This window comes from Molothrus ater, chromosome 4, assembly GCF_012460135.2.
Source record: "Molothrus ater isolate BHLD 08-10-18 breed brown headed cowbird chromosome 4, BPBGC_Mater_1.1, whole genome shotgun sequence".
Lineage (NCBI taxonomy): Eukaryota > Metazoa > Chordata > Aves > Passeriformes > Icteridae > Molothrus > Molothrus ater.
Window position 1 is genome coordinate 10,802,624 of NC_050481.2, and position 20,839 is coordinate 10,823,462.

The window sequence follows — 20,839 nt, forward strand, 5'->3', positions numbered from 1 at the left end:
TGTGAATATAAAATGTGCCTATATCACAATTACCAGATGCAGGTGCATGTGAGTGGCTAACAATCCACAAGGGCTGTGGTTATTTAGCTGGGGAGTGGCAAAAACATGAGGGGTAGGCCCAGATTTCAGAGGGAAAACCACTTTTGCTGCTAATCTCACAACAGTTAAAAGTAATAAATTACTCAAAAGCTAAATTAAGTGCTATTGCAGGCAAATGTCTCATTTCCTGGGAGGTCACTGTCCCAAATCTGGAAATCAAGCAGTTTCTAACCCAAGAGCAAAGGTTGCTCTTACAAAAAGCACCAACTTTACTCCCAGTCCTTTCCAAGCTCGCTGACGGACCCAGTAATTGCAGCATAGCTCTGCCCCACAGTGAACTGCTTTCCTGCCAGCAATTCATTTGCCTCTGTGGGAAGAAGAAATTGAAGCTTGAGACGGTGAAATGTGATCACTACCCACTTAGAAACCTTTCAGAAATGTCTCAACTCTCAGCTGAAATCAGGATCTTATAACTAGGTTATATTATTATTATGTTGTTGTTGTTGTTGTTTTTTATTAATTAAGCATAGAGTACTAGATACCCACAGTATGTGTGAGTTGTCTGGCAACAAGGACCTGTGTGAGCTGTGCAGGGAAAGCAGAAGGGCAAAGCCTCTGGAAAGCTTTTCCTTGTGTGTTACTGATGCACTTGGGTGTTTCCCAGGAGCTGCTCCTCCAGGGCTGGGAGCGTGCCCTGCACATGAGGCTTGTGCTGTGTTCTTCTTGGCCCTTGCTGTGGAACTGCAGCCAGCACAGGCTCAGTTTGTCAGCAAACTGTGAGTGGGAAGGACCTGCAGGTTCCCTGTTTTATGTTGTGTGGATGAGCTGGGCAGCCAGGTACCACAGAGCCATAGAAGGAAGCAGACTGCAGGCATCATGCAACAGCAGGACACGAGTGGACAAGCCTACCCAAACTGGAGATGAGACAGAAACTGGCAGAGTGTTTATCAGGTAAAGTACTTTTCTTGTTACAGCTGCATTTTCAGCATTGAGGTGAAAGTACTCTGGGTCCTGGAGAGGCTGTTTGGTGTCTGTGTGTGCCCTGAGGTCACAGCTCCTGAGGAAGCAGGGCCTGGGTGTAAAGCAGTCAGACAGGGTGTGAACAGGTCTGTCAGCAGTGGCAAGTGGTTAAGTAAGGGCAAGCATGATTCCTATCTCAGGTATCAAAGTCCAGAGATCCATTAAGTGTCAGGGATGCACACAGAGACAAGGAGCAGTACCCTACCCTCCTGAGTGCTGTTCCAGCCCTGTTTGGGTAGCATCAAACATCCTCTGGAGAAATGTCTGACAGCTGCTAACCCCCAGGAGGAGGATTAAGGATTTCTGGGATCTGGTCTGATTTGGCTGACACTGTGCTGTGTGATTTCCTAATTCCTTCCCTTACAAGCTTTTCCTGCTTTGCATAGACTCCAAGGAGCCACGCCCCTGGTGTTGCACCAACCGAATGAGCCACATCACAACCTCAGTAAATCTGGCTTTTTATGTTTATTCAAGATATTCCCAGTGCATGGGACAGGACAATTTCACTGTATCCATGCTTTCCAGAATGGGCCTTGTCTGCCTCTTGTCTCGGTAACACCATTGTGGTGCTGGGAAGGGAAGATGTGCCCCTGCTTGTTCCAGGGATCTGGAATTATGACACACAACTGTGCCTTGAGCCAGTAGTGCACCCACCGCATTCCCAGGCTGCACTCCAGAGCTGGAGCCACTCCTCAAGGGAGTGTTTGCAGTGTATCATGGCTGCTGAGCACTTCCCTGGCTTCCAAAGGCAAAATGATTTGCCAAAATAAAAAAAAATAATTCACACTGAGAATCTAGAAAATCTGTATGGAGAAACAATGTGATTCTATGCATCATATGGGTAGATTTTTATGGAAAAAGCCAAAAAGCTGAGTTAACCAAACCCAAAATTCTGTAGGAGTCTTTGCTTGATCTATAAATATCTGTGCCAGGGTTCAGCTAAAATATTTTACAGTGAATGGAAAGTTTATGGTTTACAGAAAAAGAATTCCCACAGAAGAGTCTTTCTAAGGGGAGTGTTTTATTGCTCTAGTTAAATTAGCCTTCAAAACCAGATTCTAATTATGTACTCTGGTTCTTGGTTTTTGGAGAAATGCTGGAGAAATGGTGCTGAAACAGGGCTGAGAACACCACTCTGGAATGAGAATCTAAATGAAAGAAAGCTGCCAGAACAACCTTAAAAAAAAAAAAATTAACTGTATGGGTGGAACCACAAAAATTCTGGTTTTCCAAACAGCTGTGACATGTGACCTCAGAACCTTTCATAAGCAAAAATATCCAAAAGGGCACACAGTAACATAACACTGTTGCTGCAATCACAATTACAGGAAGAAGCATTTCTAAGGGAAGATGCTTCAGTCCATCCTAGCAGGAAATCCACCTGATAGGCCACTTGCCCTCCTGCTCGGGAAGGCATTACTGGGATCAGGCTGGAGCTGGGAGCTGCCAGCCTCGTGGTTTGGACAGGGAGCTGACTCGTGACTGGGGGAACACTGGTGCTGCTGATGGGGCGTGGGATGGCAGTGCCGTGTCGCAGGGCTTGCCTTCCTCTTGTGCCACAGGAAAGCCGTGGGGGACAGGGGTTGGCATGACATCCATCGCTCTGTTGCAGGTGTCTTTCCCTCCTGCTGGCAATGCTGGGTGGGGAAGTGGAGCAGAACATCCCGCTGGCTTTTGAAAAAGCAGGTACATTGATGTGATTGACTTTTTTCAAGAGCGGTTTAACTGTGTTAAACAGCTGAACTGCACTGAAGTGTGGCAGAATCCGCTCCCTGCCATGCCTAATTCAGTCTGAAAGGAGCGTGAAGCGCCTCAGCTTTCCCGCAATAATCTCGCTGTGGAATTGCTCCGCTTGTTTTGCAGAGCGCTCTTTGGCTCTGCCCGCCGCACCGAGCGGGGCGCTCCAGCAGCGCCATCCCCAGCGGGCAGGAGCTTTCCGGCTGTGCCAGGAGTCCTGGCGGGCAAGAACCAGTCCCGTTCTTCTGGGATGCGTTGTCCCGGCCCCGGTGAGCCGGGAGAGCATCTCTAGGACAGCATCCCCCGGGACAGCAGAGCATCCCCGGCCGAGCGGCGGCGGCTGCGGTGCCGAGGGCGGGGAGCGGCGGCTGCTCCCGGCGCTGGCGGGCGGGGCCCGCGGTGCGCCCGCCCCCGGAGCCCGAGCCCGGCAGAGCCCCGGCGCTCCCTGCTCGGCGGCGGCGGCGGCAGCAGCAGCAGCCGCCGCCATGAAGTCGCTGTGTCTGGTCACCGTGGGGGTCCTGGCCATGACGCTGCTTATCGCCAGCATCTCGCTGCTGGTCGCACACGTCTTCCAGACGGTGGTGGATCTGCAGGTGAAGCAGGTAAAAGCATTGCCGCGTTGCCGACTCGGTCTTGTTTGCTGGGTTATTCCTTCTCAAAATAGCTGAGGAAAGGGGGGGGGGGGGGGGGGGGGGCTGGCTGCCTCCTTGCAGCGGCGGTGGGTGAGTGGGCAGGGCGTCCCTGGGCCGTGAACCCCCCCTGCCCAGCACCACCCGGCTGGGCTGGGGCTTAGAATGGAGCTCAGGCTGCTCTGGTCCCTGGGCTGGGTAAAAATCGGGTGAGGATGGGTAAAAATGTCTCTTCTTGAGGCAGCTTTGCTGGCTGTGGGGCAGCAGCTATAGCAAGGAGTCCTCTCCAGAGCAGCAGTGCCTGAGAGGAGCAGGGGGCACCTGAAGCACCTCTTCTTTTTGACATCTCTATCATAAATTGCTTGCAGCTTTCATACCTGTTCTGCTGCTCCGTTTACTGGTGCCTCTGGAGCAGGGCCAGAGGTGCTGTAGGCTGGAACACGTGGTGTCTGCCGGCTCCCCAGGCTGGGTGATGGCAGCCAGGCATTTCACCAGGTTGTTCCACACACAGGGACACCCATCCTGGCGTTGCTGGGGATGCAGAGGCCTGCACTGCTCCTGCCCTGCCTAAGCTTTTGTTTCCCTCCCAGAGTGGCTCTGTGCATTTATGCAGTGGCCCATGGGAAGCGTCAGCTGTGTTAGTAACTCTCTTGGAATTCCTTTGTAATTAACAATTATTTATCTATCTGAGGAATATTATCTTAGCTCTTATTCTGACAGAGAAGCCAGGAACGCTAACCCATGAAGGGATTTGTCCAGGGCTGTTGTCTAAGTGGTGACCAGATTATCTGTGATCTCCTAACCTACTGTTCTTTCCTCTGGGCTGTTGACAGGGAGCATTTCCTGCCATGGAAACTGCATTGTCTCAAATCGGTTTGGTTTAGGTTGGCACTGTGCTTACAGCAGGTTGTGTCACTTGGAAGTTTAGCTCCATCCCCCTTATCTTGGCTCTCCTTGGGAAGGAGTATGCCCTCCCCTGCATCCCAGAAGTTCTGCTTCCAAGTGTTCTTGCTGCTGTTAGTGGGGTGGGAGCTGTGCTTTGGAGCAGGACTGTCGGGAATTAGGTATGATCCTCCTTACGCGCATTATCTCCCGGCCGCCTGCTCCTTCCCCGCAGCAACTTATGTAAGAGCCACTTGCTGTTTGCTCAGCAGGCTTGCAGTCATGCAGGATAAAGTTTCCAGAGCTCAGGCCTTTCTTTGCTGCCTGCTGCTCTCCAGCCCGTGCTGGCACACATCTGGATTGCAGGGAATGCGCTGCCCGGCTCCCTGCCAGGGGTGCCAGCTCCCAGAGCGCCTTCTGCAGCAGCCACACCCCCAGGCTGGGGAAGCACAGCTTTCAGCCCCACAGCACGCTGCTCCCTGTCACTCTGCTGAGCTGGCTGCTCTCCACATTTGCTTCATCCCACGTGAGCTTCTCCTCATTTGTGTGTAGTCGGGAAAGCTGCTGTCTCTTGTGTAACTGCCTGTGTAGCTTAGAAAATCTTGTGCAAATAGACAAATCTAAATTTGCCTTTGGAATGGGCAAGACCTGAGCTTTTGCAAGGAGTCCCTGTTCCTTTGAGGGCTTTCCAGGCATCCTGGAGCAGGGCTGTCTTTGCAGTCTCAAGTGCAGCTGGAGTGGAGAGCCATGTTTTGGAGCAGCTGAAGCACCTGTGTCTCCACAGCCAGCATCTGGGAACAGCTGAGGATGGCTTTGTTTTCACTGGGGGTTGCGTGCAGCAGCCTTTTCAGCCAAAGGCAGGGTCTAGGATACAGAGAACGTGTGGGAAGAGTGGGAATCCAGCCTGCTGTCAGACTTCACATCTCCTTGGAAATCAGTGGGCAGATGTGTTGTGACAAGAACACTGGCAGCACTTTTCCCAGAAGACATTCAAATCTCATCAACTTATTCTTTGTTTGCTATTTTTTTAAATTTCTGGGAACAAGCAGAATTCCAAAACCTGTTTGTTATCAGGGCCTAGCACCTGAAACTCTAGAGAGTCATGGGAAAAAAATCAGTAATGAACAAGGATGAATCTTCCCCAGGAGAAAGGCATTCCAGCTGCCAGTGGTGTTGCTTTGTGCTCTCTGATGGGGAGATGCTGGTGTATTTATTGCCATAGGTGTGCAGGTTGAGAATACAACCTAATACTATATACATTTATATATGTGTGTATATATATGCACACACACAATCAGTCTTGGAGCTATCCTCCTCATTTCAGACTTAGAAGTCAGTCAGTCCTTTGGCCCAGGTGTTTCCTTCACATCACATCCCTTAGGCCGAGAATTTTAGAAAACACTCTTCACACCCCTTGAAATTCCACTGGACTTGTCACCAGCCATCTCTTGAGCTGAGTTGGCTGGAATGTTTCAGGCCCAAAAGGATGAGGAAGATGTTTTCTCCTTTGTTTTAGCTGATGTGTTGATCATTTTTTGCTGTTGTTGTTTAATGCAAAACACTGGAGCTCTCAGGAGAGTTTAGTATGAAGGCCTAGCTGAAGGATCCATTGGGATGCTCCTTTGGGGCAGGCCATTCCCAAAGAGGTCTGTTCATGCTGGTCTGAACACTTACCCCACCACCTTAACAAGGTGCAGTTAAACTCTGTTGTAGATGAACACATAAAAGTCCATCTTTGAATTAAAATGTTTAGAGGTTCCAAGAAATAAAATGAAATAAAGGAATTAAATTTTCTGTGTAGGTTTCAGGAATGTTCACTACCATTTCCCACTCCCACCATCACTGCCAGTAGCTGTTATATTTGGGAGGGAAAGCTCCCTATTTATTTCCTGTGTGTAAAGCACAGTCAAGGCAAGGAAACAGCAGCAAATGACAGGGCTGTGGGTTCAGGGCTGGCTGATAAATACAGTCAGCCGGAAGGCTGCTTTGGAACACTGGAAATGAGCGTGGACTCCACTTGGAAAGGAGAAACTCTGATGTCCTTGTAATATCCTGTGATAAACTGAAATATCGTGGTAACATTTGGTGAAAATCAGAAGAAAAGAGCTTACCATGTTTCATTACTTGTCAGTTTTTGGGAGTCTCTCTGAATCCAGCTCACAAGTTTGCTGTCACTGTATAATAAATAGGCACTTCATTTCTGTGTGAGATGCAAATTGTGCCATGCAATCCAAGAAATAAATCTGGAATGAATATGACCAGTGAATACAGAGATGAGTCTCCTTGGCATAAATCACAAGAAAACAGGATCAAAAGCATCAACCTGTGTAAGAAATTGTGTATATGAGATGCTGGTAGTTCCAGACAAGTGCTCCAAGCTCCTCAAGCATGTCTGAAACACATTAAATTTTGAGGTGCGCACAGAATAAATGGGATTTAATCCTATGGGGAAAGCAGGCTGCAAGTGCAAAGTGCCACCAGCTGGGCTGGCTCTCACTGTCATTCAGCATTACTGCTGCCATGCCAAGCTCCTGCCAACAAGTTTGTCTTTGAAACAGTCTTCTCTTTATCTCATCCCTCAAAATTAAAGTCTACATGGAGAGAAAACAGCTCCTTAAGTGGGAAGGCCAAGAATGAGTCCTGAGGCAAGAGTGGCTGATAAGACCCTGTGAGCATTGACCACGAGCTGGCAGCTGTCCAGCCTGCCCTGCTTCTGAGCTTCCACTCACAATATTCCACTTGTTTTCTCAGAAGAATAAAAAGAATGAGTGTTGATGAGACCCATTTAATTGCAAATCATTCCCCTCCTCCCTTTTTTCCGCCTACAGGTGATGTGGTTTTCGAGTTTTCTTTGTGTTTACTCCTGAGCATTCCCTCTGCCAGCCAGATTTCTCTGTGTGACCACTGCAGCAGTTCCAGAGTTATAACTACGTGAAAAGCCTTTGTTTTGGTGGTGGGGATGTTTTATAAATGGGGTGAGTTTCATCCAAAATGGGACAGTAATAAAGTGAGAGATTGAGACCTCTGTTGCAGAGCTCTACATGACAGGTGTGGTTGTGACTTTCCATTTAAGGTGTATATACTGATAAGGAGTATCATTGAGGTAAGGGAATTAGTGTTTCATTTCCTAAGTGCTTCTGTTATAAGTAATGGTTTCTAGCTTGGTTACCAAATAGGCTGACACACTGTGGGTCTGGAGATGCAGGTGCTGACATGGCTGTAGGAAAGAAATTAAAAGACAGAGGGAGAACAATCTTTCCCCTATTCCAAGACCTTGGAAAGGCACAAATCTTAGAGTGCCTATGTGAAAGCAATTTGTCATTCACAGTTTTGCTCACAGGCCACTGAAAAACAAATCTGATTGCTTTGGAGACAGAATCTCACAGCTGTGTTAGAATCTGACATTCTTGGGCAAAGAAATCATCAAGGCTAGGACTCTGTTGGCCTCCCAGCATTGAGTTGTACTTTTATCTGTAATGTTGGCACGTTCTTGGTGTCTTGCACCAAGTGGAGGTTTTACTGATGCAGGAAAGGAGACAGGGTTGCTGAGTAGTAGCTGATCAGTCTCCCTTCTGAAAAATGCCAGGCACAATTGTCTGTGGGGAGGAGTGGAACTACAAACCAAGCAGTGTTGCCCCTGGCCTGTGGCCAGGAGAGCAGGTGCCTGGCTTGGTTGATGTTGAGTGAGCTGCTCCCAAGTAAAGCAGATCAAAACTGGGGTCTCTCTCTCGTCTTACTGCCTGTGCTTGTTCCCAGGGCATGGAATTCCTCTCCCCTGTCAGTGCCATGCAGCATGATAGCACCAGCAGCTGATGTGCCTTTCTCTTGTTTCAGGGAACAGTCCTGAAGAATGGCACAGAAACCTTTGAGGCCTGGGAGGACCCTCCCCCCCCAGTCTACATGCAGTTCTACTTCTTCAATGTGACAAATCCTTTGGAAGTGCTCCAAGGTGCCACTCCTCTCGTGGAGGAGATAGGACCATACACCTACAGGTAGGACCTTTCAGGAGTTCCACACTCCACAAGAACTCTGCTGTGTGAGGAATCCAGAAGGCTTGGGGTCCCATTCTGGGAGAAAACCTAGGTGTTAATGTGTGAGGGGAGGTTTATCCAGGGGAGCATGGTCACAGCCCACACAGACAGCACTGACACTTGCAGCTGCTTTCAGATGTGGCCAATGGCTTCTGTCAGATTTTGGGCCAAGTTTTGCTACTGTTCTTCACTGCTGGACACAGAGGAAGTTAATGCATCCTGGCCTGCTGTTTTGTGAGCTGGGTGATGTTTGGGAGGCCAGGGAGAGTGGAGTGTTGCACAAAAGTGTGACTCATGCTTGCTCAGGAATTGGTTCCTAGCTGGAGTTGCACCATCCACATGGGTAAAATGTGGCCAGAAGAACACTTAGGGTGGTACTAAAAGGGTCTTCTTGAGCCAACCCTCACTGGAAAACCTGCTTAGCTTTTAAACCTATCTCTCATTTTTACTGATGGATTTACTGAGGCCACGTGCAATGTTAAATACTGTCCAGCTCCTAGAGCTGTCCTGTGTGGCATGGAGAGATTTGAAAGTCTCCCTTACAAATGAGTTTTCCTTTAGATCTGTGATATGCTCAGCTGCCTGCAGCCATGTCAGCCAGAAGCAGACCTGTGACAGGAAGGGCTGTGGTCCTGGGAGTCCTGTTGTGATGGGGAACTCATCCCCACAGCAAGGTGGATTCCTGACTGTCAGCCTCACTTCTGGTCACACAGGCTCATCCAGGCTGGGCACGGGCTCAGTGCCAGAAGGAACTGTCTTTACCTAAACTGCAAAATTATCAGAATCTCTTGGTATTTGAAAAAGGGCTGGAATGAAAGCAGAAGCCTTCGTGGCAGCCTCGATTTCTGTGTTATCTCTTGCCTTTCAGTTTCCTTCTTCCCACGCCTCAGCTTCCCTTCTCCCCCTGCCTACAATCCCTTCCCCTGTCTCCTCTGCATTCTAGACCCATGTCTGTTTAGTCCTGGCAAACTTCATGTGGTATTTTGGCAAAATCCCTGCTATTACAGGAGCCAGTAGAGCTGGAGAAAAGATGATCCACAAGCGCTCTAGTTCCCAAGCTTTCCTTCAGGTCTGTGTAATGCTGGGCATCAGTCAGCAATGTGTTCAGTGTCAGGAAGATGAACAGGACCAGCTCCAGGGTTCACACAGGCTGGTATTCAGTCCTCTTTGTCAGCTTTTTCCCTTTCCTTAGCTCTGAGTCTCTCCCGGGTGTCCCACACAGCCTGCTTTGGGAAGCTGCACCTTATCCATGGAGGAGCTCAGCAGGGTGGGTGGGGCTGGGGCTGGTCCCTGTCCCAGGGGAGACCCAGCCTGAGCTGCTGCTTTGCTGGGAGAGCCTTTCCCTGCATCCCACATAAAGGGCTGCCTGCAATCAGGTCCCTGACACCAGCCCTCCCTCAGGTGTTCTTGGTGGGAACAGGGAGGGAAGGGAAGAGGCTGCACATTCCAGCTGGTTCCACAGGCCCTGTGTGGCAAAGCACTGAAGCCTAATTTAGCCTTAGCACGTCTCAGAACTCCCAAAATGCACTAATGTGAAGTGCATGGCTCCATGTTTTTATTAAAAAAAAAGGCTGGGGAAAGGCTGGGAGTGAACTGGGCGAGACAAGCAGAGAGGAAAAAATCCAGTCAGTGACAGGGAGGGCTCCAGAGAGTCTCATCCTGCAGCTCAGACTTTTCATCAGCATCCATTGTAAAGCACTTCAGGCATATTCTGTACAAAAACATAGTAATGCTGGTGTTTTTAAATCCTGGAAGTTGAACTCGCAGCATGTAAAATAAGTAATTACAAAGTTCAAGCTGCCTATCTGCCCAAGCCTGCTGAGTCCCAAAGAGCACTGGAATATTGTCTGGTCTTGCACACATGTACAACTTTTTAACTTCAACATCTTAGAGCTTTAGTAACGTCCTACTCATATCCCTCATCAGGGAGTATTATTTTCCTCTCCAGAGCTGGAGAGGTGTCTCAGATTACTCCTGGCCTATTTTAGGAAGGCATTTCGCAGCTGTCCATTTCCATCCCCTCAGTTCCAGCCCTCGGGTATGAAATAGATTGCTGTCCAAGAGGGTCTTGCCAAGTCAAGCTGGAAGTGTTGCCAGACCGAAATGTTCCTGGGTGGAGGGATGCTGGGAAGTGGTAGAGACACTTAGGGTAAGGAAGATGGGAAGTGGCTAGTTTCTGATAGCAGTAGTTTCACAGGCCTTTCCAGTTTGCTTTAGATGTGAAAGCTGACCCAGAGTAATGCAGCCTGCTGTGAAGCTGCACTGATGGATCCAGTGCAGCCAGGACAGAATCTCAATCCAAACTGGATGCAGAACATCAGAGCACAACATCTGGCAGAACAATTCTCCCTCACATCTTGATGTTTGCCCAGGCAAATGTGAAAGTCAACAGGCTCCTGAGTCACTGCAGGCTGAGGAAACAGGAGGAGTTTCCCCTCCTTTGTGTGCCAGGCAGTGAGCAGTCTGCTGCCATTTCCCTTTTGGGGTTTGCTGGAGCAATGAGTTCTGCAGCAGAGCTGCAGAATCCTGGTTGGTCAAGTGCTAATGGCAATGCAAATTGACTTTCTCGTCGGGCCAGCAGGTAGCATTTGATGTTCCTTGCCAATTGGACTGGTCTGTCAGCAATCCTGAGTTTTATCCTGCTGTCTGAGTGCTTAGACAGGAACAGCAGCCACCTTCCAGGCCATGGGTAGTGAAAAGCAAAAGTTCAGTTGAATTTCTGTTGTGCCCAGGATTCCTGCTCAAGAATTAAAGGAGAAGAACTAAAATGAGGGTTGTTCTGTGGTCGTGCCACATGTGAGCCCTGGTGCACATGCTCTGAAGGCAGCAGAAGGATTTTGGTGGGTTCTTAGGTCAGGCCCATGACACACATGCAGCCTGTGTCTTTCTGGAAGTGGATTTTGCCTACAGCAGAGGCAAAAGTTTCATTTTCACACTGGACTTCAGGGCAATCTCATATATGGTGCCTTTAAATCCTTCTGAGCCATCTGAAATTGTTGTCCTTCCTTTGAGGTTTTTAAAGATGAGGCAAAAATACAAAGTGCAGTTAGCACACAGGGTGGCATTTCTGGAAACGCCACATGAGGTCTGACTCAGCTCATGCAGACACAGCAGGGAGTTTGTGTCTGTGAGGGAATCTGCTTCCAAAGAACTGAAAATGCCACCCTTTACGTGCTTAAAGCATTAAAACAACCATAAGTTAACTGTGACTAATGCTGTGTCTATTTGTTTAACTCAATCAGAGAACAAACTCTTGTCTTTCAGGGAATACAGACCAAGAGTGCATGTCCAGTTTTTGGACAATGGAACCAAAGTGTCTGCTCTAAACCCAAAGACTTATGTATTTGAACCTGAGAAGTCAGTGGGAGACCCTGAAGTGGACTTGATCAGGACAGTAAATATCCCTGCAGTGGTGAGTTCTCTTTTGTTCCTGCTTGGAATTCATCCTGACACACTTCAGAAGGAGCAGTGTGTTGCTTCATCCTGACTTTCTGTGGTAGATGAATGTGATGGAAGAACAAGAGAGGCAGCTCATGTCCTGGGCAGATGCTGGTCTCACTTTGGGACTGGACTGTTGTAGGGGGCTTGTTTTGTTCCTCCCTCTCCTCACATCTTTGCAGTGCCTTCCCCTGGTGCTACAAGATCACACACTCTCCAGGGACAAGGGGCAATCAGGCTTGCTGGGCTTCCATGAGTCAGTGAAACCAGGGAATCGGTGATGTCAAATGCCTAGGAGGAACTCTGGCTTTTGCATGAGGGTGTTGGGAACGCTTGGGGTTATTTTGTCAAATTTGGAGAAGCTGCCTGCAAGTCTGCTTCTCAAACCAGAAACAAAGTACAGTAGAGCAGTTCCAGACAGAGCTGAATGAAATTAGAGTCAAAAATGCACCCCCAGACTGCGCTAGGTGATAGAGAATCTCATAGTGATCACAGGCAGACCATTATTTTGGTCTTATATAGGGATAGCATGAGAACAAGCATATCCCAAGCTGTCACAGAGCCAGTCAGCCTCTACTCAAGTACTTGGGGGTGTCATTCAGCCTTTGCTCTCCATCCTAGTTTAGTTTCAGTTGCAGGGTACCTTCATTTCAACTTTGTCCCCCGCATTTCCAAAAATGCCTGATTTTACAAGTGAATCCAGAAATGCCCTGTATGAGTAGGAGATAGGACTCAGTTTAATGAAAGTTGCAGACAATACAGGCCCTGTGTTTTCAATTCCTCCCAGGCATCTCGTGGTGGTAAGGATTATCTCTCCTTCAGATTTTTGGCTGTGATGTACTGTAACAGGCAGTATGAGAAGAACCACAGGTTGGTTAGCCCAAAGGAATGCCCTCCTTTTGTTATGACCTCTTTAAAGGCCTGTTGTCAGCTGGAAAGGAAATAAATGTTTGAATTTTGGTGAAATGAGTGCACAGCAGAGTGAAGTGTCTGTGCTTGGATGCAGCTGATGGTTTGTTGCCCAGCAAATGTGACCATTGCTCCCTCATTCCCATGCCCTGCAGACTGCCATGGAGTGGACCAGGTCGACCCCTCTGCAGTTTGCCACGGAGGTGCTGCTGCTGCTGTACCAGGAGTCGCTGTTCACCGTGCGCAGCGTGCACGAGCTGCTCTGGGGCTACAAGGACAGGCTGCTCTCCACCATCCACGTCCTGCACCCCGAGATCGACCCCGTCTTCGGGCTCTTCAGCAAGGTAACCCATGGCCACACCTGCGGCTGTTGTCCCTGGGGGTGATGGCACTGCATGGGAGGGATGGGTAAGCTTTCCAAGGACAGCATCCTCCACTATTGCCTGTGCTCACTTGAATAACATGGGCTTTGTGGGGCCACGTGTGCAAACTCCCAGAAAAATGTCCTGATTTCCTTAGTAAGTGACTGAAATTGGATGTTAATTCTGTGCCGGAGCCATTCCTGGCTTGCACAGTGTTTCTGATCACTCCATGTCATTTTGGTCTTGGGGGAGTCCTTGCTTCATGGGGATGTCTGCAGTGCTGAGGGTTTTTCTGTGGGGTTATTTTCTTCCTGAGGGCTCTTTATTCAGGGGCAGCCCTAAAAGGGAGAAAAGGCTCATCAGGTGTTCTATTTCCTGTATTTGGGAGGTGTAAGGATCTTTCCCAGTCACTTCCACCTCATTCCTGTTCAGGGTGGAGTTCAATGAACTGCACAGCTCTCAGGGGCAGTCCATCACTCCTGGGGTGGATTTGGAGTGGTGACAGCTTCAAGTCCTGCCACCCCATTGCAGTGAGCAGCCAGGTGCCACAGGAGGAGTGGAGCCACTGAAAGCTCCTGCATCTGTTTGCAGATGAATGGAACTGATGATGGAGAATATGTTTTCCTGAGTGGGGAGACGAACTACCTGAACTTCTCCAGGATTGTGGAGTGGAAAGGAAAAGAGTAAGTTTGTCAGTGTACTGTTGCCTCTGTCACAATCTGCCCCTTGCTTGCCTGGTGCCAGTTTAAAGAGAATGCAAGTGCAACTTAAACCCATTTCAATCCCTTTTGTTGTTAGCAGAGCTGAGGCAGGAGGAAATGGCTCTGTACAGGTCTGATTCCCATTTGCCTGGGCCAGGAGCTGGCATGGCCTGACTGCTGCTGGGACATGTTTTAGCCCTTGCCCTCTTTCCTTCCCTTTCCTCAGGTCCTTGAGCTGGTGGACAACAGAGGCATGTAACATGATCAATGGCACAGATGGGACATCCTTTCACCCACTGATCAGCAAAGATGAGAACATTTACATCTTTTCTTCAGATTTCTGCAGGTAAGGTGAAGACAGTGGCACTCAGGCTTCAAAACAGAGTGTTTACATCCATTCCTCTCGAGGTGTCATGTCAGGCTGGTGCTTTTCCTCCTGTGATTTCATTTAACACTCACAAGTGTTCTGCATTTATTTGTGGTGGGAACATGAGAGTTACAAAAAACCCTCCCAATCTGCAGTTAAGGATGTGTTATTTCAAAATGAAGATTTATGAGGTGAAAATTTGGACAAAAACTGCAAGGACAGACTGGGCTGTAAGGCTAGTAGTGAGAGGAATGGAAGGATTTATATGAGCTTTCCTTAAGTTTCTTTCTTCCAAAGTCTTCCTCTATGCTGTGCTTTTTCAGAGAACCCAGGTTGCCCTCTTCAGAGATTAATGACTTTACATGATGCTGTCTGAAATGTACCAAGGAAATCTTGGCCTTTCCTTCCTTATGTAACACCTTGTGTCCCCTCTTGCTGATTTCCCAGTGCATGAAGAACAAACCCAACCTGGAATTATTTAAATCAATACAGACACGTGTTAGGCTAAATTCAGAACCTGCCAGATTGTTCTGTCTTCCACAACTGTGTTCCTTTCCTAATCCCTCCCAGGAGAGGTACCAGCACTCGCACCACGTGCAGCAGTGATGTGAGGACTGTCTGTTGTGTGCAGCAGCAGGATGCTGGGATGTGTGTTTGCTGATCAGAGCGTGGTGGGACTGCAACCTGGGGCATCAGCAAGGGCACGCGTGCAGCTGGGCTCAGCGCTGCTGCAGCCTGACAGGCCTGGCCCTGCTCTGCTTCCCTGCAGGTCCCTGTTCCTGGTGTATGACAGCTCAGGAGCCGTGGCCGGCGTGCCCACGTTCCGCTTCGTGCCCTCCTCCATGGTGTTTGCCAACACCTCAGTGAACCCGGCCAACGCCGGCTTCTGCGTGCCCGCTGGCAACTGCCCAGGCACCGGCGTGCTCAACGTCAGCGTCTGCAAGCAGGGTACGGCTCAGCCCTGGCTGCCCCACAGCCCCTGGGGCTTGGGGGCTCCACAGGGGCCCCTTCCCCCTTCCCCTCTCTGCAAACAGCTCAGAGCTGTGGGGTCCTCCAAGGCTTCCCCAGGTCCTGCTCGGCCTTTGGTTTTGGTGGTGACTCAGTGTTCCTGCATTCCAGGTGCTCCAATATTTCTGTCAGCTCCACATTTTTACCAGGCAGATCCAAAGTTTGTAGAGGACATAGAGGGCATGCATCCCAGAAAAGAATACCATGAGACATTTCTGGACATCAATCCCGTAAGTGCAGTCTTTTTTCAAGGGTTCTGTAGGTGAATGGATCCAAGCACCTGGGTTCAGGTCACTTCCTTGCATGGTGGGTGTTGGCATAGTCCCACTGACCTCAAGGAATCTATAGTAGTTCCGTGATGCTGAATGGAATGGGAGATCCCTTTGGGCACTTTGGGTCAGCTGTCCTGTCCCTGTCCCCTCCCAGTGTCTCACACACCCCACCCACCCACTCACTGGCAGGCAGTGTGAGAAACAGAAAGGGCCTGGAGCTGTGCAAGGACTGCCCAGCAATCACTGAGCATCCCTGCGTTACCCACGCTGTTTTCATCAGGGCTCCAAAACACAGTCTGATGCCAGCTGCTGTGGAGAAAATTAATTCTCTCCCAGCTAAAACCAGTACAGCAGTGATCTCTACACCTCCATCTCTACACCAGTGACCTCTACACCTCCACAGATAAATGTGGGTCAAGGAAAAGAGCACAGTCACAGCCTGCCTGGTTTACAGAAGCAGTGCTCTGACTCACCGGGCTGTTATGTGCAGTTAAAGCCGGAGGAAATTCCACAGCTGCTCTCCTCAGGTCCGGTGCATATCCTACTGCGTGGTGTGTACCAGGTTCTTCCTGCATTCTCACAGTTCTTGTTCTTTCACCTTCACTGGCTTTTTTAACACTGATCTCTTTTACTCCCCAGCTGACAGGGCTCGTCTTGCAGGCAGCCAAGCGGATGCAGGTCAACGTTCACGTCCGAAAATTACCTGAATTTTTGTGAGTGCTCTCTGCTTCTGGGTGGAATATATCTAAGCTGATGTTCAGCATGATTTGTTCTGCAGTGTTCTGATGGAATATGGGATGGAGAGAGCAAGTGTGAGAGAGGGAAGTGCAATCAAATCTCAGTTCTAAGGGACAGCATGCTCCCTTCTCACAGATCAAGCAGATTCTGTAGTTCTACCTGCAGAGTAAAGAATGCTGAACGGCAGCTACTCCTCCTGATGTTTCCTGGCACAGCTTGGCTGTAATAACTACAGCACAAGTATTTTATCTGCCCAGTCCCCTTGGGAGACTCAGGGGTGTTCTTCAGGCTTGTTTCCCAGTGCCCAGGAGCTGTCACAGTAACACAGCTCCTGCCTGAGCTGAGATTCCACATGTGCCAACTGTTGGGGGATTTTTGCTGCTGTGCCCATGTGGCTTGGACAATAGTTCCTGTGTTTTACAAGTAGGAGTAACCTTCAATACATCAGCTTAGCTCAATTCCTGCTGCCTGGCACAAATCTGTCACTCAGTTACTAATGAGCCCTGGATGGATCCCTGTCTTTCACTGCCCACCAAATCCCAAAATACACCCTGCTCCCGAATCAGAATTTATCCATCTGTGAGATTGAGATTGTCCTACTCCAGCAGAGAGGTGAAAATACACAGCAAAAAGAAACAGCCCAGAGGTTTTTTAGGGACACCTTCCTCTTTCATTGTCCTTGTATAATCTGTCTTCACAACCCTCAGGTGGAAAAGTTCCAAACCCATAATTTTTTTTTCTACGCAGTGAAACCGGCAACATCCGAACGCTGATTTTCCCAGTGATGTATATAAATGAGGTAAATAGCTTTGCTGTCTTTCCAGCATTGTGGCATGTTAATGCTTGCAGAAATACCCTCTGAGCCAGCTAGAAAAGAAAATGCTGATTTTCTTGTTGTTTGTACAGCAATTGCTAGGAAGCTGTTGCTGTTTCTTAACTAACACCCTCCTGCTGTTTGTTGTACTGTTAATTTCAGCCTTCCCTAACGCTCTCAGTCAGACACTCCTTTTAAACTTAAAGGAGTTGGCCATGAGGAAAAGGGGTGCTCAGACAGAGTCAGGACTTCAGGAGATCACACCTTTTCCTGAGTCATCTGCTATGAATAGTCCTGTGCTGTAGTCAGATCACTGAATCAATTGGTGTTAGTCCATTCCTAAACCAAAAGTTAAAAATCCCTGTTTTCCTTTGAAATAGACTAGGATTCCCTGTGCCCTCTGGAAGAATTTTAGGGGGAAAGTGTGTCAGGAAGCAATGAAGCAGTGGTGGAGAGTTGTGGGAGTGTTGTTTCCCTGCCCTTCACAAAAGTGATCTTATAGAAAGCACAGAAATAAATAAAGGTTTGGGATTTTTTTAAATTTCCTCTTCATCTCTCTCTGCTCCAGAGTGTTCTGATTGATGAAGCATCTGCCAGGAAACTCAGGCACGTCCTGCTGGAAGCCAGTGTTGTGACTGGGATCCCCTTTGTAATCATGGCTCTGGGGATTGTGTTTGGGATTGTTTTCATTGTGCTGGCGTGCAGGTCCCAGAGGATAACTGAAGAGGTAAGCAGCACTTGCATTTGACTTTGCTTGCTGTCCATCTGCCTGCATTTGATTTTTCTTTTTTTATTTTTTGTGGTTGATTTTACCTTTTGGTGTCTTTCTGCACATGTTTTTATCTTGTTTTTGTTGGGAATGACCTTTCTAGGGAGGGGAAGTTTTAATAGACTCAGAATAAACGCGCCAAAGCAAAGGAGCGGAGTTAATCCGAGAAGCCTGGTAAGGCAGGTTCTGTCTCTGTGCCAATTGCCTTGCCAACAATAGTGAAATAAATCAGCCTGTCTAGAGGACCCTGAAGGATAAGATGCAAAACCTCCACCATATCTGAGGACAGATTTAGTTGGTGTCAGTATTCTCAGCAGAAGAACTGCGTTGTGCCAGTGAGTTATTTTCCAGAATCACGATGCAAATTTGTGGCCAAAGAACAGATGAATTGCACAGAGAGCAGCAGCAGCAGGAAGTATTCTCCACTATTGTTTATTTACAAGACAGCCTGTAAATCTGTTTACGAGCACTTCTGTCCCAAGATGACATGCTGGCATTAAGGTGCCTGTCAGGGCAAAAGCTGATGCTAAAATTTCACCATAACAGGGCTCAGATGGCACCAAGTGTGGAGCCTTTGGTTAGAGGAATAGCCCGGGTTCTCTAGGAGGCTGTTTTCTCCTCATAGTTGCTGTGGGCTTACTGTGCTCTTGTGTGTTTGGTGTTCCCTAAATGCTGTCTTACAACTTCCTTCTGTGCCTGGGGAACCCCTCTGGATCAGTGGGTCCCACTGCCATCCCATCCCCATGCACTTCAGTTTCCTGTGCAGGAAAGACTGGTCCTTTTTCCTTTCCTTTTCTTCTGAGCCTGCCTGTGCTGTCAGCAGCTCAGCCAGGGTGTCCCAAGGCCTGTCCTGCCCCACCCTTCATGCCCAGTTTCAAACCAGCTCTCTTGGATGTGCTGGAACACTCTGCAGGGGTCAAAGTGACAAAGGACCACCTGCATTCTGTGCTTTTCCTGCTTTGCTTTTTGTTGCTTTTCCTGCAAGCAGAGTTCATCCAGCAGTCTGCAGCTCCTCTTGTGCTCCCTGGCTGGTTCTGGCCTTCCCTCCTGTGTCAGGGGCTGCAGCAGGGCCCTGCCCAAGCTGCCGCCCACCCTCTGGTGCTTCCTTAGTGCACCCTGGCTCTCTTGGAGAGAATTGTCCTTAAAAGTAGGAGCTTTTCCTTTCCCTGCTTGGAGGCTTCCCATGGTGGAAGGTCTCTGATGGCCACGTTTCACTTGCTGTGGTTTTGTTCTTGCAGAGCACGGAAGAAGAGAGGTCCCCACTCATCAGGACGTCTTAGTAGGTTTCATTCCCCCTGTGAGCTTGGAGAGCAAGAGATTAGAGCTGACCTAACACCAGCTGTCCCCTGTGGAGCCACGCTTGTGTCCAGCGCCACTTTTGGTGGGACAGAGGTGGAAGGGAGTCTGCACTGGCAGCCAGGGAGGAAACGTTTCTCTCAGCTATGTTCCAGCTTCCAAACTCCATTTGCAAACTGCTCTGGATCCTGCTTTTCTCAGCCCTGTCTTCTATTTGTACCCACACTGGCAGCCACAGAGGATCAGCACCAGGAGCCAGCCCGGTTCCCTATGGGAGTGACACGGGTGGCAGTGCCAATGGCAGCAGGCTCCTGGATGGCCCTGGGACAGGGACACACAGGCTGTGGGCTGGGTGCTGCCCTGTCCATGATGTGTCCTCACTGCAGAGTGTTTGTCACTGGTGTCCTTGCTCCTGTCACAGCACAGTGTGCAGCTGACCCGCCCCAGAGCTGCAGCTCTACATGGGACCGAGCCAGTGGCTGGAAGTGTTTCTCCATGCAGAGCACCTCGGTGTTCCCACTCTGCTTGCTAGCCAGGCTTTTATCCTTCGGGTGTGGGCTCTGTTCTGCAGCTTCAGGCACCGCAGCTCAGCCGTGCTCCTGGGCTGCAGCGGACACAGCCGCTGGGTGGTGCTGTGAGGGTTTGCTGGGAATAAGCAGACTTGGCATGTGTGGGATGAGAGCGCCTCTCCGTGTTATGGACAGGGTCCTGAGAACTCCTGACACTTTTTTACTTGTCAAGCTGAAACTTGTGTTAAATGTCACGAAGGTTTCTCCCCCCCTTCCCAATTAAAAGAATATTCTCCTCGAGGAATGTTTCCGTTAGGTAGTGAACTGTGTGTTCCAAGTGTGTAACTGTCTTCTAAAGAGGGGCATTGGGGTGTGCATTGCTTGGGCTTGGTTTGAGGTCTTTTTCCTGGCTTCTGCTTTGGTTCCTTCCCTGTGACGGTGGGGAGGCCCTTGAATGGATTCTGCAGAGCAGCTCTGGCTGCCCCTGGATCCCTGCAAATGTCCAAGGCCAGGCTGGATGGGGCTTGGAGCAGCCTGGGATCATGGAAGGTGGCCCTGCCCACTGTGAAAAACAGAATTCACTGCTTAGAATTTTAAGAAGTTTAATAATAATAGGATTTAAAAAGGACCATATTTCCAGGGCTGGGCTGCTCCTGACCAACAGCGGAAAGAACACCCTGGTGTATACAGACAGTGTTATCTTTATACTGTTACATTGCTGAGATACATGCATATTCATGTGTTTCCTGCATTATTCAAACATTCTTGTGAACTTTGTGATGTTTTGGGAACTCCTTTGTTTGACTTCACCATCCAGCTTATCTGAATGACATCCTGGTTGTCAGGTCAATATATTTTATTTCTCCTTGTGCCTCCATCCTGCTGTTTCACATCCCCTGATAAGGATTTAATGTGTCCTCCTTAAATTTAACATGGTATTCTCTAATTGTCCTCTGGTGCTCTGGTTTGTGTCAAGGTTATCTTATCACTTGGACAGGTTGGTCAGTGAATGGCCTTACACTGTTTTTAGTTACACAAAAGCCCTTTTTATTAAACATCTTGTGTTTTGCTAAGATCTACAACACAATACATTCATCACACTATTATTTCCATGAGTGATACATAGATATTATATTGATTACACCACTATTTCTATAAACATCACAATGCATGCTTAAGCTCATAGATTATATTTTATTAACATGCAGCTAAAAAGTTATCATTGATGCTATTTCTAAATACTTGTAATCACTAACAACATGCATAGGCTAATACATAAGTGCAAAAGCCAATATTATCTGGTCGTTTTCCACACATG

At 48.8% G+C, this 20,839-nt stretch overlaps 1 protein-coding gene across 2 annotated transcripts; it reads left to right on the plus strand.

Annotated features, from left to right (window-relative positions):
• Positions 1 to 3,197: 3,197 nt before the first annotated feature.
• Positions 3,198 to 20,472, plus strand: SCARB2 (scavenger receptor class B member 2). Of its 2 annotated transcripts, XM_036381611.2 has the most exons (13): positions 3,198 to 3,398; positions 8,142 to 8,299; positions 11,603 to 11,750; positions 12,841 to 13,029; positions 13,639 to 13,730; positions 13,975 to 14,094; positions 14,885 to 15,063; positions 15,235 to 15,353; positions 16,035 to 16,108; positions 16,881 to 16,932; positions 17,516 to 17,674; positions 17,820 to 17,890; positions 18,955 to 20,472. In XM_036381611.2, exons 1-12 carry the CDS (start codon positions 3,282 to 3,284, stop codon positions 17,847 to 17,849), a joined length of 1,437 nt encoding a protein of 478 aa, XP_036237504.1. In that variant the 5' UTR covers positions 3,198 to 3,281; the 3' UTR covers positions 17,850 to 17,890; positions 18,955 to 20,472. The 2 variants fall into 2 exon arrangements, with proteins under 2 accessions (XP_036237504.1, XP_036237503.1); XM_036381610.2 differs by lacking the exon at positions 17,820 to 17,890 and having other exon boundaries at positions 3,200 to 3,398.
• The last annotated feature ends 367 nt before the right edge of the window (positions 20,473 to 20,839 follow it).